General features: G+C 32.1%; 1 protein-coding gene across 2 annotated transcripts in view; it reads right to left on the bottom strand.

The window, feature by feature from the left end:
* Positions 1–1,877: 1,877 nt before the first annotated feature.
* Positions 1,878–15,463, bottom strand: part of LOC129959454 (solute carrier family 23 member 2-like) — a 34,391-nt gene continuing 20,805 nt past the window's right edge. The window contains exons 6-11 of one of the 2 annotated variants that reach the window (XM_056072288.1): positions 15,283–15,403; positions 14,971–15,112; positions 12,840–13,093; positions 11,245–11,518; positions 8,706–8,801; positions 1,878–2,249 (exon numbers count right to left, since the gene is read on the bottom strand). In XM_056072288.1, the coding sequence (XP_055928263.1) occupies positions 2,011–2,249; positions 8,706–8,801; positions 11,245–11,518; positions 12,840–13,093; positions 14,971–15,112; positions 15,283–15,403 (1,126 nt within the window). In that variant the 3' untranslated portion in view covers positions 1,878–2,010. The remainder of the gene's footprint in view (positions 2,250–8,705; positions 8,802–11,244; positions 11,519–12,839; positions 13,094–14,970; positions 15,113–15,282; positions 15,404–15,463) is intronic. The other variant, XM_056072287.1, reaches the window with a different exon arrangement.

Genomic DNA, 15,463 nt, shown 5'->3' with positions numbered 1-15,463 from the left:
ACCTCGGTGGACCTGAACAAAATATAAAATATTGACCATTTTTTTAAAAAAAGAGTCCAGGAGCATTTCCAGTAGTCAAAGTGGTAGTGGATCCGTGATGGTGTGGTCGGCTTTCAGCTTCAATGTATAGTAGGTTTGCTCTTTTTAGATGGCCAACAGAATTCTCCTAAATACATAGAAACCTAGAAAATCATATTATCCAATTTGCAGAAAAAATCGGGAATATTAGCATGATAATTCTCTAATTCATACCTCCAATGCTACAAAAAATTGTTTAAACTCGAAAAATGATATATTCGTGAATGACCACCGATGAGCCGTAATATAAACCCAGTTGAGAATGTGCGGGGCATTATGTCTCAGAAGATGGCAATTTTATTTGGGCAATTTTATTTAGTGAATGCATCCAAGACAGCTATAGAAAGCGTATAATATAACTTAAAACCAAAGATATTACAAACCACAATTATGTCGATGAAAAGATGTCATACTGAAAAATAGAAAGACTTTAAACTATTAAGAACATTGTATTGAGCTCCTTTTATTGAAATATCATGTATTCCATAAACTTTTGCGACACCTAATATTTCCATTTTATTATATAATTGAAATACAAATTGTTACTTTAGTTATTGTTATTTTTTCTAAATATCTCAATAAATGCAAATCGCATATGTTCTGACTAAACATATTTGTAACTGCAGTTTGTCTTTCCGTTTTGCTAATATATTTTACTAGAGCCTATAAAATTTTGGGACAGAATGCAAGTTAACAACATTATTTTAATCGAATTGCTTGCTGCCAAGTGGTCCTGGGCAACTGCTGAATCCGCTTCGAAAATCCACCACTGAAGATATCCAAACTTTGAATAAATAGATAAGTAAAGATCGTTTGAAAATTCCGATAATTTCCCGCAATGGTCAAAGAAACAAAATGTGTTGGCATTAAAATACTTTGGGCTGAAGTACATCTGTAGCTTGCTCCAAGAAAGTAATCTCTAATGTGATATTACTGTATCAGATAGATTATGTTGCCACCAAGTTCTATAATGTTAAAAATTTTGTATCTTTTCAATGCGAAGTGAAGAAAAGACATTACATTATATTAGAGTTCCATTAATAGCCTTCTTTTTTCACATTCTCAGTCTTTTGTGAATGACAGAACATCTGTTTTAATCATAACTTACCAATTCATCATTCTTACGAGTTCTGGAATACTATCCTTTTTTGTTGTCTTAATATGCTTGGTTAATTCTTGATCTTAAATTTTATTTTGAACTTCTCGCCCGTCCCATTCATCTTTCATCAAAAATTTCTCACTTCTTATTTACATACTATCAGTGCTGCATTTCCGATTGGGCAGTTTCTTATGGAGGTTGATTAAAAATAATGTCATTAGCCAAAGAATTAAATTTGTAAAAAATACGAAATCTAGGAATTATTAACAGTTTATCAAATATAACTGACCAAGTTCCTATGTCATATTTTATTATGATAGTATTTATAAACACCGACAGTCTGCCGAGATAATATTATGTATGAACGGGGATATTATACAGCCATGAGTCATAATAAACAAAATCAAATCAAACAAAAAGATTAAGCTAAAATAAATTGTCATTATGTTGATTTAATTAAAATTGTATAGAAATTTGAAGTAAACAGTATTTTTTTTAAAAAAAAGGGGGGGGGGCACTACAATAGGGACGCAAAATTTCTTAATCCGCCTATGCTACTATATAGAGTTCTTTTTAAAAATTATTTAAATGTCTGATCCAAGAGCAAAAATAGCCGTTGAGTTTTGTGACCAGTATGGTAAGTAAATGTGTTTAATCGTAATTAAAAAAAATGATTTTCCCATGATGTCTTCGAAGGAAATGAAGAGATAATTACGTTATTTCTAATATCGAACTGTGCGTTTATTTCTAACTGACATAATAAATCCATGGAATAATTTATGAGTACATAGATTGTCATCACAATAGTTGCTAGTAAGGACATGAATTACATTCTAGATTACTCCCAAAGTTTTTGATGATTTTTCACGTTTTAAATATTTTCTGGCTGAACACAATTTATTTTTCAATCTTCCTTCTTCGTAAGTTGGACTGATGGGTAAGTATCGAAAGAAATCGATTTTTTCCCAGATATTCATAATATATGGCAAATCGTAGGTCTTGGAAGAAACGCAGCTCGAGTCACCACCGGTTTCCTTTCTCCATCTCAAAATGCCTCTTTCTTCATCCGTACCTATGAAGGGGAAAATGATTTTTTTATTATTATTTTCATAGATTGTATGATGTTATTGTTAATTCTGGTATTCCCCGACTCTTGGAAAGAATTTTTACATGCAGAGGAGTGCATTTGCTGAGAGGGAGAAAAGTACAAAACAAAGACAAGATTGCAAAGAATTGTTCGTATCTTCATTTCATGAAATGCACTCGTCAACATACTGACGGTCTTTCCTTGGAGGCAGGGAATATCTGACTTGCATCTTAGTAATACAAAAATTATGACTTCTGCTCGATAACTTAAAATAAATGAACACAGAAAGTTTAGTAGAAGGAGAAAATTCAGAAAATAGTACCTGATGTTGAGATTTTTTTTATATCAGAGAAGATCTGTATTAGAGACCTAATAAATTTAAAATAATTATTGAAAAGGTTTGGTTATTTATTTGATCTTAAATATAATATTGATTTTTATCTAAGCATGTGCATCGAACGATATTATCACTGATCATGCTGTCTCGTTACTAGAGACCGCGGCTAATAAATATAAGAGTTTAGTTTAGTTTAAAGTTTTGGTCTCGTTGTAAGAGATTTTTGATTCTAAACACTATTTCACCCAAGTTGTGCACTTTAAGTAGTTGTTGTTGAACACATGTTGTACCTGAAGATAAGTTAAATATTCCTTCATTGTAATGGTGTAAATATTTAGAGAATGAGATGATAACTGAACTGTCTTTTTAATCGGATAAAAAAAACCTGAAACTTGCAAGATCCACCTCTTTACAGTTTTGAAGGAGGTTAACCTCTCTAATCACATCCAGTCTTGAAAATCTTGAGTATAAATTTGACTAGAACAATTTTTTGATATTCATGGTTTGTTGAAAGTTTGAAAAATAATAGAACTTTTTATAAAATGCAATGATGGATTTCCACAGTATGAGGCCACAGGCGAAAAATTATTTTGTGGCTTTTTCTAGGAAAGCTCTATTAATGACAAAGATGTAACAAAATAAAATTATTTGTGCTTTTAACTTTACGTTTAAGCTTATCTTCTGTTTTTCTTCATTTAATTTGAAACCAAATTTTATATTGCAAATACAATAAAAAAGGAAAATTGTTTTCAATGGATAAATTATATAATGTAAATGAAAAACAAATAAAGATATAAGAAGTAGGATATTGCATTTAAAATGCATCAGGAAATGAAATCAATATTATTCGCATAAAAGAAAAATAGCGTGTTTGCCAACAATATTGTCAAATAAATCGAAAAGATACTATTTTTACCCCAAACGCTATAAGAAACCGAAGTGAAATGGGAATTAGAAAATTGAAAGAAATGAAAAAGGAAATGCGCATAACTAATAGTGGGGGAAAAAGCGATATAAAAGCCAAAGGGTAGAGCTTTCTGCGTGTTATGTGGATGTTAACAATGCATCAAATTACAAAATGTCTCACCTGTCTGAGGTATTAACAGGACATGTTGGATATGCACGATGAAGGTAACAGTAGAATTTAAAGAAAACTATATTAGAAAAGAAAGGAAAATGGAAATTTTTTTAAAGAAAGGATTATAAAAAAATTCATATAAGGAAAGGTACTATAATTTGGAACCAGCAAAATCTGACTAAACGATACGTTTTTAATGTTCAAATAAGACCTTTTCAGTATGGGTGGGCTCTTCTGCAGTAATATAATTGCACCAACATCGTTCTTCTAAACAGCCTTCTCCTTACATCTTAAAGATATTCATTAAAGGTTCATAAACTGAGGTAGGATATTATTGATAATAAGGTTATTTCTTAAGTGCAAGATTAAGTTTATATCCTTACATTCCTAACTTGTTGTTTTAAATTGATATATAATTATGTTTTTGAAAAATTTGTAAGAAATATTCGAATTCCAGAAAATATGCCTATAAACGGTAAATTTAAGTTCATCCTTTTTGTCATAAATATTTTTTTATAATTCTGTCTTTCAGCTATTAAATCTTTAAAAAAAATTTCCAGTTTTGATAGTTATTCGATTAAATTAGTTTAGTTCAGCCCCTAAGTACTATTGCTAATGGAATTGAGATCTTTAAGGTTAAATATAATGAGATCATTAATATATATGAATGTGAAATTAAAATTTAAATTCAAAGTCCTTTCAGAGAAGTGCAGAAACAGGTGGGCCAGTCGAAATGAATAGCACGTTTTTGTTGGATACTTTTTATTTTATCCATTCAAAATAAAGTTATTGTAAAAATGGTCAAATTTTTTACGGTTATGTAATAGAATATTAAATAAATCTTTTATTAATCATATAGATCATTCATTAAACTTCTTCAGCAATTTATCTAATGAAATACTTGTGAGAAAGAGTTTAAACTGCAATGTTCTACCCTTTGTATCTACAATTGTTTCTGAATTATTTCCTCAGCTTTATAGAAATGCAGCACATAGCTCTTTCATAGCTTTCGGATTATATATCCCCCCCCCACTTTATACATGTGTTTTTTGTTTTTCTCATTTGACACTCTCATTATTTTTCTTCTTTGCTGCTATTAATTTTGGTATTTTGCTATGCTTCATTTCGTTTTTGTAGCTAATATATTTTTTTATGTTTTGCTTTCAATTTATAAATATTTATTATTTTTTAAGAAGTAGCTTATTTTAATTGAACTTATAATTTACCGACTTATTTATGAGCTATAATGAATCTTATTATATACAGATGATTATTAAAGGAAAAATTTTTATTTCTTTTGAACAGCCATTTTCAATAAATCGTGTCAGCTATTTCTGAAAACTGAATGGTAAATTCTAATAACAATACAGGCAAAGCGGAACATGAAGAAACTATCCTCCTAAAAAAACTTTTTTTTAAAAAATAGTATTTCAAGATAATTTAAGATAAATATTTAAATATATTATAATATTAAAAATAAATTGCTAAAATATATTGATGCATTTTTGAACAGAAAAAGATCTTGCTACAAATTGTTGTGTTGAAAAAAATGTGTCCGCGCGGGAAATATTGATTACAGGCTGTTATTTTCAATCAATTTATTCTTATTATTACGAATCTGTCACACCGTTTTCTTGTCATGATAGTCTTACGGCTGGAAAGGCAGCTTTCTTAATAGATTACAACCTTTTCGACTATTTGAGGATTTGATGAGAAAATGAAGGTTCAGAAAAATATAAGAAATATACCCATTAGGAATCGACATCTAGAGATTCTTTTCAAGAATTTTATGTCAGGAAACTATAAATATCTAAGGGGTGATGCGAGCTAATCTCGGTTCGAAGAGCGAATTGATGAATATTAAGAATTCAGTTAACCATGGGCGGAGCCAGCTGTCAATCATATAAATACCACGTGGTCTCACTGTTCATGCTAGATTATTTTCTTTTTATACCAGAAGAGAATTTGAATATGACGGATTATGTTGTGTGTGATTTCGGCTTTCTGCCGAATATACAGGGTGGTTATAATTAAAGTTTCTTTTGAAATGACCATAAGAGGAAAACTAATGAACCAAATGTTATCTAAATTGGTAATAGTTTAAAGCAGGGCATAGGAATTTCTTTTCCGGCAAAAAAAGTTCAGAAACTCGCTACCAGAGGAGAAATGGTGCTGTTGGCAATATTGTTAAACAAAATAGGATATGAAAACATCGGTTTAAACGAGTGATTTAAGAAAATTACATAGATTAAGATCCGGTGGACGTGGAAGCCAATTCATGGGCTCCGCGCTTCTAGTCCGTCTCGTAGGTATGTAGCATCGATGTGACTGCGCACCCCGCGGGTGACATAATCATGCAAAAAATCACGTGTATCCCTGCACTGCAGCCATTAGACTTAATAACATTTCCAGAAGAGCGTGTTGTAAAAGGCAGGTGAGGGTCAAGCCTTCGGGTAGCTACGGTCGAAAGAGATAATCACCGAGAGAGATAATCCTGCCCATACGTTGACACTAATCCTTTGTTGAGATTTCCTCGGTAACCTGGCGTGGGGATTATCCATCGCCCACATGTGTGCCTTATGGGCATTGAGAATGTTTTCTGTACTTTTAAGCCTTAATGCATTTTTCTCGCTTTTCTTACTCTCAAAGTGGTATGTGACACTATGTTTCCTTGCAATTTCTGTTCCTCTTGATGCCTACTAATAACTTTCTTAGTTCATCTGTCCAATTATAGAGCACTGTGTAGAATCCACACATGTTTTTATTGAAATCTGGAGGATAGTTTTTAAATAATGATATATATATTTTACACCAGGTTTTATTTCTTTCTACATTTCTTTTGGGTGCTTTCACTAATTCATTTCATTTAAAGAAAAAGAAAGGAGGGATCTTCCTAGAGGATGGATTACCTTTGGAACAACGCTTCGATATAGGTAGAAGGGAGTTTGAGACCTTCTCAGGGTCTGTAGACACGAGGCGACCGGCTCTGGTTCCTGTGAGTTAAATCGGCATTGATTTTATGTAAGTTTACAGAATTATTACAAAAGGGGAAGAAACGTAATATTTTCAGATTAGTACTGTGATAATGAAAGGCCAGGGAATGCAATCATATGTTTGTTTCGGACAACCACATCCGAATAGAAAATGCTGTCGCTTGTATAAAGTGTAATAGTTGTTACTGAAGAAGAAATAAAAATTTGTTTTATTTGTATATCGTACAAAATGTGTCCAACTATGTAAAATAAAAGAATTTTTTGATCACTAATAATCCTAAGACAATTTTTATCGATCTATTGGTTTTCAAAGAACGTTAAAAAAATGGTATGGTCCATTTGAAACTTCTTGTCAAAAACAAGAAGGGGTTAATTGCCAAAGAAGAAAATAACAAGATCAGTGAATCTTAGATATCGAACTACCTATCTAGATTTTCCTCCTTTTCTGTCAAAGAACATTCTATCACATTATATGGCAACACTGAACGATCAGTTTTTACTTTCTCGTATAAACAATGTACTCAGAGCAAGTAGTGTCAAAGTCAAAAAATTCGAATTTGAGATTATGAGAGACCCGAAAAACGCATTTTTTAATCCTATGTTTTGCCCGTCTGTTCACACGACAGCTCACAAACCCTTGAGCTAGACAGACGAAATTTGGTATGTGATCTTTACACCAAATTTTCATTTTCCTGTCAAACTTTGAACAAAATCCATGCACAGAAAGTTTGTCCGAGTGCAAGTGAACACGATATCTACAAAATATAGAGGAATAAAATTTGGTTCACAACTTATATCAAATTTTGAATCAGATCCACCAACGGGTTGACTTTCTGTCGATATTTAAATTCGCATGCAAGTCAATTCGATAACTCAAAAACGCAGCAACTTGATTTGGTTTGGTTTAGTTTAGTTATATTAACGTCCCGTGGTAAAGCAACACTACGGCTATTTTGGTACGAACCGTATAATTTTGAACCGTGGTCAGATGACGAGGATGACACCTGAGCTGGCAACAATCTTTCGAAATTTCCTCACCACACCAGCGCGAGGACGTTTGGCGTCGACTGATTTAATGTGCACCACACCCGCTTACACGACGGTTCTTCGGTCGCAGCAATTTGGATCAATGAAATTTGGTATGTAATCTTTTTACTAAATTTGCAGTTCTGCATCAAATTTTAGTTCCAATTGGTCCAAACTGTATTCCCGGTTTTCTTCACAATACTACGAAGCGCAGAGTGCTTATGTTCGGCACTCTGTAATTAAGTCTAAATATTCGTGGTATTCAGGATCTTGCCTGAAGTCCACGGATTTTATGTGGAGTGATGAAGGGGGATAATATTTCAGGAAGCCAATTGCCGCTGTTTTTTTTTTTTTTTTTTTAAACAGGCCTCACGAAAGAAAAAAATTTCTCATAATGCTTTTTACTACGGATTACTGTGTCCGTATTTTCAGATATTAAAATTTTTGATAAAATTACTGAAAAAGTGATTTATGAAATCTGTTTATCCTACAGTGTATATCCTATGCCAATATAGGTTTAGTTATATTAACGTCCCGTTTTAAAGCAACACTAGAGCTATTTTGGGACGGACCTCGTCATTCTGAACTGTAGTCAGATGACGAGAACGACATCTAAGCTGCCCCCCTCTCCGAGCTTTCACACCACACCAGCGGGAGGACGTTTGGCCCCGACGGATTTAATGTGCACCAGACCGGCTTACACGACGATTCTTCGGTGGAATCGGGTCTCTAGTTTGAAACCTTCAGGTTCCAAAGTCGAGACTTTGCCATCAGGCCACCGCGGCCCATGCGACTATAGGAAATACAATAAGAAAAGGGCACATTAGCTATAGTTAATTGTCATTCAGTAAATTTTAAGAAAGGTCTCGATGATTTCATTCATTAATGTTGTTAACAAATATGAAAGAATAAGGAATAAGTTTTTGTTATTGTTTTACGTGGCTTAAATAGACTCTGAATAAATCTGAAGCAATAATTGAAAGTGATGAAAAAACAGTTCTGATTACCTGGTATGCTATTGTCAAGCAAAAATCCGATGAATCCTCCAACAAGCATATTTGTGCTTAAAAGTATTGTAATAATCTGATCTGCGGAATCACTACCTAAATTCGAGAAGGAAGAATTGGATTAGTGAAACTGAAATGAATGTATTAAGAAAGATTTTATTCTTTGTAAATAACTGTAACATCAGTTTAAAAGGGTAGAAGCAAGTTTTAATGTTTTGTTTTGAGTTCTCAACAGTACAGTTAAACGGTTATTATGTTTTTAATATCATCAACTTCCTACTTCTGTGATTTACAACAGCAGTTTTGATCTCGGAACGCAAGTGGATTTTCTTCTTATAGATAAACTTATATCAGCCTTCATTCATTTTTTTATCACATCGTACACAAAGAGAATTTGATCTCGATATTTGAATGAAAAGGCACATTTTACTGAATTCGAAAAAAATATTTTCCAAATTATGTGCCTACATAACTGAAAGAGCTAGATTGATAAAATAACTAAACTAGCGTTTTTCTCTTAATTAGAGAGAATAACACTCTAATAACATAATTCTTCAACATTCAGCATAACTTCTGGCCGTAACATAATTCTTCTGCATTCATGCAGAATTCAGATTTGTTATCTATTTCATTCAGTCGACAAAATCATATGATCGCTATGTGAATGCGGTTGGGGGTGCTATTCATCTTCCTTTCTTTCTATTTCATTTTTTACAAATAATATTGCATCTCAAAGCTCTCGCCATCCATACTTTTCTTTCTTTTCTTTTTTTTTGTTTTTTTTGTTTAACTCTTCCCCCCCCCCTCTCTCTGTCTGTCTCCCATTTCTCATTTTTCAAATTGGGCATCCCATTTTCGACGCAATTTTTCTTGTCATTTGTCTTCTATTGACACTCCAAATAAGAAAAGCTTGTAAATTTAGTTTCAGTACGAATACTTCTCGATTCATAATTTTTCTTGTAATATCTCTCTCAGTTATCAATCAAAAGAATAGTTCCTGGCATTCGTGAATTTATTTCCAGAAACATAGTTTGCGGTATTCTGCTTTACTACAGAATTACTTCGAAATTGGCTGTTTTTTTGAGACATATATAATATTTTTATAGAACGATTTTAAGATGTCGGATGTCAGTTCGTTTTCACGAAAATCGAAAAGCAAAGCTTTTTTTTCCTTCACATGAATTCAAAGATCCTGAAAGATTTAAAATATCAACTGCTTGCTTTTTATGCGAATAAATAAATAAATTCTTAATCAAAATCTGTTTCAACATTAAATTTGCCGTCAAATGAAATGGCGGATCATGAAGTTATTATCTATTTCAGAAAAACATTTTCAAGTAGAGTAAATGATAATCTTCTGAAAAATTTATCTCTTTGGAAACAGAAATGTTTTACTCAAAGTTAAAAACTATTTAGTGTAAATTTTGTTATAATTAATTACGTTTAATATATAAAATTACAGATTTATTTGACAATAAAGGCAAACTGAAATGTATTTACTAGCATTAAAATAAATAGGTGACAATATCCTAATTCGGTATGGAAAGAAAACGTTTGACATTTCTCTAGAAATGCTTTTATCGTTTAAGAATCCGCTTTCATTTATCACGATTTCGTTGTCTACAAACTAATAAATTTCATTTGTATCTATTTGTAAAGCCTTATGCTGTTTTTTTTTTTATTATGTGCTTGGCAGAACAACTACATCTAAACCACTATCGTTTTTAAAATCATAAAAATTACTTGCATATATTCAGTACTAAAGACAACGCGAAAATACCGAATTAATAGAGTGAATTTATTCTCTCAAAACTGCTATATAATTATTTATTTTTTTACATTATCCCCTCCAAAGGAAGTAATTATTTCCCCTTGTATTTTATTCTATGCTGATTGAAAATATGAATGGCACTTTTTGTAAATTATTTGTCTCAAAATTGTCTTTTGAGGGTTCTTGGATTACAAAAAGGATTAAATTTCTTTAGATATTCTCTCACTTTGTTTAAAAACGTTTTAATTTTTAAGAAATCTTGGGAATATGAGCCTTTAAGAAACTCACTTTTCTTTTAAATATAACGAATTGATTCTTTAATTTTGCTGGCTTTGGTAACTGTGCGCAGGATACGTGCCTTACCTGCTCTACCCAAGTTACATTACTGATCCACAGGTGCAAAAAAAATATATATGCCTCACGAGAATATGCACTTTGTAGCTGTATTAATTTATTATTAAATTTTTATACATCTTTATACCAAAGTTCACTAGCATAATTGTCTTTACTATCACGGATTCTTACATTTGTGTAGCTACTAACTCAACAATCTTTCTTATTTGTCTTTTCGGTACAAATTTCGCTACCGATTTTAAACTAACTTCCCAATGAGCTAGAGACTTGAAACTTCAAACATAGCTACGAATGGGATGATAATACAATATTAATTCGCTTTATTGCCTGTACGATATAAATTTTATCATAGAGTATAAAACTTATTAGGAAGTTAGTTTCAAATCGACTGAAAAAAACAACCCAACTCAATACCTGTTTGTATTGCTCCAGGGTTAGCTTGAATCCATTTAGGGATACACAATGCCATGAAGAGAGAAAATCCTAGCACGAAAAGGTTTCGAGATGAATTGAGATCGACGAAATGTAAAGTGGACAAGCCCACTGCAGTGACCATCGAAAACATAATGCAAAAGATTCCTCCCAAAATAGGCTGCGGAATAGTTACGAAAATTCCTCCGAATTTTCCAAGCATTCCAAACACAATCATCAGCAGCGATCCAAATTGAATGACTCTTCGGCTAGCAACCTTTGAGAAACAAACGATCATTGATTGATATCTATGAAAAACTTCATAATCGTGTATTTACCCATAAAATATACAAGAGATAAGCTTTAAGCAACAATGAATGCTTAAAGTCTCTGCACTTTACTTTTGCGTTTTAGGAATTTATAAACAGAAATTAAGAATACTCCATTCTTCTAAATTATTTTGAAATATACATATTAACAAAAGAAATGTAATGCTTCAATTTTTTTGTATGGTTTAATATATTCTATTGGCTAATTCTCTACTGATAAAAGTTTTGACTCCTGAATAAGAAGTATTTGTTAGACGGTCCAAAAATAAAAATAAAATTTCACTTTTCAGGAATAAATATGAACATGACTGAGTTATAATTCTGTTGTGTTGGTACATTAATTATGCAAAAAAAAAAAAAAATGTAGGAGTGGAATACTAGCTGAGATGTATTTAGAGTTCCAATGTCCCTCCTCATTTGCACAAAGCACATTAATTAAACAAGTGACCAAATTATATTAACCCTTTGCAGTCGGAAAGATAATTCAATGCATAATTATTCACTTAATACATGGACCTGTTTATTATACCAAAAAATAAATGCATGCAAACTAATTTTTAGTTTCTCTAAAAAATGAATCAACATCATTTTAACATTCTGTAGTATTTTTAACAATTAAAATCAAATAAATAAAATGTCAAAATGATGCACCGTCTTGAATGGTGGCTGAGAAAAGATATCCGACTGCAAAGGATTAAAGTCAATTAATATAAAGAAAAATATTGTTTTTCCATTACCGAAAAATTATTGAATTATCTAAAAAAGACGTTTCTGGAATTTGTTTGAAAATTTACCTCCCCAAAAATAAATTAAATCTCAAAGCTCCGAATTATTTTTACTGAAAATTCTCATGATTTATTGGATTGAGAATAGCCAAGTTTCAGTTAAGTGATGATAGCGGGCCTGATTTTAGATTTTTTAACAAGAAAGTTTGTTTTATAAGAATGTAAAGATATCTTAAATGCTTTTCAGTAAGGTAGTAATTTGAAAGGCCCCATCTAACATTTAGTTCTTATCATTCATTCTACTTTCAGTAACAATTGTTATAGATTCAAACTTACATGGTGAGTATGCTGTTTCAAGCGAAGTATTCGAAACATTTTTAAAAGTAAAAACCAATCATTAAAAAAAGGGTTTTTCTTTTTCCCTTCAAAATAATTCTGCTGATGTTTTATTGATTTCGTCTTAAAAGCATTATTTAAATAACTTTTTTATTTATCCTTTCCTATAAATCAATTTTTTATATCAGAGAAACCGACATATAATTACCTTTGTTATACCAATAGCCCCTATATTTTCACTGAATGATGTAACACCACTTCCTGTTCCAAAAATACCTGCTATCACACAGCCCAGACCTTCCATAAAAATTCCTCTGTTGATGGCATGTTTTGGGGGCGCATCGGCACCTGAAAGTCGAGCACAGGCGTAATAGTCCCCAACAGATTCAATTGCTGATGCTAATGTCCCTGCTAAAATGCCCAATATAGCTGCAGTGGTAAAAGATGGCATACCCCATTGGCCTGAATAAAAAGTCAAATAAGAAGTTTTAATTTTCATATTGAAAAAGGCATTTCATTGCTAAATCACGAAATATTTTAGAATATAATATTTAAGAATTATATTCTAAATATAGAATATAATATTTAAGAATTATGTCATAATGATGCTTTGTTTTTATCTTTCTACTATAACATTGCAACCGACATGGTTTAGTAGCTCAAGATGTGTGGAGTGCCCACTCATGGGTTTCAAAAAGCTCATTTTGGCCAACATAAGCGATACATTCTGTTAATATTGTTATTAATTCTTTAGTCTATGAAGAAGCAGTTCTTTAAAAGTCTAAAATATTTATTCCAGAAAATTCCAGAAAGTTCAGGACTTTACACGAAGGAGCAAATACACAGACGAACACACACAATACACAGCAACACATTACAACAAACAGTAGCCTACAAGTAGTAATCGGTAGTAATAACAACTACAGCACACAAAGCGACCAGAGAGATTCAGCAGTAGGAGAGAATCTTCGTAGCTACTCTCTACGGTCTCTCCAAACGCCTGAAATTCTCCACTGTCTCCTCGCTTTAGCTGTATCCAACTGCCGACTCACTACTACACGACTGGTTACTCCTCACACGACTCAATGCTGCGTTTACAATAAATTACAGGACTCGGTACACAGCTGAATTCAGGAATCACTTGATCTCCATTCAACACCTGCGCTTCGCTGGATTAATCCAATTAATTCGCTGTTGACTCGCTGTGCGACTTTGAATCTCTCGACGACTCTGTACAAGACTGTCTTCCGCTTAGACTGCCGGCCTTTTATAGTTCCGGAGCTGGACAGAAAAGGTTCTGGAACAATCAGACATGTCTCAGTTCCTATTGGCTTTATCACCAAAATTCTGGAAGATTCCAGTATTATCTATTGTTTCGCCATAGCCGCCAAATGATCGCCACGCCCTGAGATCACCGATTCGGCATCCGATCAGCATCCAACAGAGCAACAGAGAGAACATTACAGATTTGTAACAATATGTATTGAAAACCCTTAACCTTTAAAACTACTTATAAATAACACAAAGGAATATTATTATTATTTATTTAACATTCAGAGGAAAGCAGAAAATCCACAAAAATCAGTGATGAATGGTACTATTATAAAACAGCCTTGGAAATTTGGGTGCAGACAATTAGAAGATGGAAAAAAATGGTTTAATGCATCATTAATCTATTGAGAAGGCAGTGTTTTTATTTTTGTTGATATCGGGGCTAATATTTCTGTAGATAATTCTAATTTTAAATATCTAACAACATAATATATTGAACAGTATCATAGATTTGTTACCATGGATATGGAAGATCCCCTAGGTGGTTAGGTTTTAATAATCTTTGAAAACTGTGTTGTATTTAAAAATCACAGTATTTAACTTTTATATTGATTTGCAACAATCGTAATTTTTTTCTCTCAGAAACAAATAACGAACAAAGATTTTGAACTAGAGATTGAAAATTTATTTATAATTGGAATCGGATAATTTTCTCCATAGGACACTAAGCCATTATAATACAATGGCCAAACAATACAAAACCATCCCCAATTTGACTTTTCGTTTTATTTATGAGATTCCGTGTTCATAAATTATCTTCTATATTTTTTTGCATTTCAAAAACTTTTATTTCATTTTCATTTTTTGACTAAGCAACTTTTTACAAATTTCAAAGTTCAATTTCATTTAAGCATAATATTTCATAATGGGTTATATAATTTTTAAAATAAATATAATCCACAGAATCCAATTTTTACATTGGTGCGAATGACTGTTTGGAAACTCATTAAACAGCTGTTGCAAATCGAAAATGGTAACTTAAACAGAATTTTTAAAAAAATACAAACCTGGATAAGGTACTCGAAACCATGGGCTGTTTCGAAGGGCCGCTAAGCGGATGTCAGTTCTGGCTGGACTGCCTTCGTGGAAGACGTTGGTTGCAGTCAGAATAGCGCAAAATGACCACGATAACACAATAGTCAATAAAACCTGAAATTAAAAGGGATCTTTTTTGGGGATGACCATTCCACATTAACATTTGAAATTCTCTTTAGCACATCTTTTATAAAGTATGATATGAGATATTTACTTTAAAAGTAAAAATAATTGTGCAATCAAGCATTAAAATTTATTTTAATGGGTACGTAAAAAAGTCTTACTGGAAATAATTTAAATAAAGGAAACATTCTTATCCTCCATCCTGTTTTAGAATTGTATCTCGGATGTGGAATGCTGACATCTCTTAAGCTCTGAGAAAACAAGATCATGAGCATTACTGTGCTGAAAAGTAAAACAGTGGTGTTAAAAATAGTATCCGTTCATTAAAAACCTTCTCACTAT

Source organism: Argiope bruennichi, chromosome X1 (genome assembly GCF_947563725.1).
Source record: "Argiope bruennichi chromosome X1, qqArgBrue1.1, whole genome shotgun sequence".
Taxonomy (NCBI): Eukaryota; Metazoa; Arthropoda; class Arachnida; order Araneae; family Araneidae; genus Argiope; species Argiope bruennichi.
The sequence above is the reverse complement of the archived record's forward strand: the minus strand, read 5'-3'. Positions and strand labels throughout refer to the sequence as shown.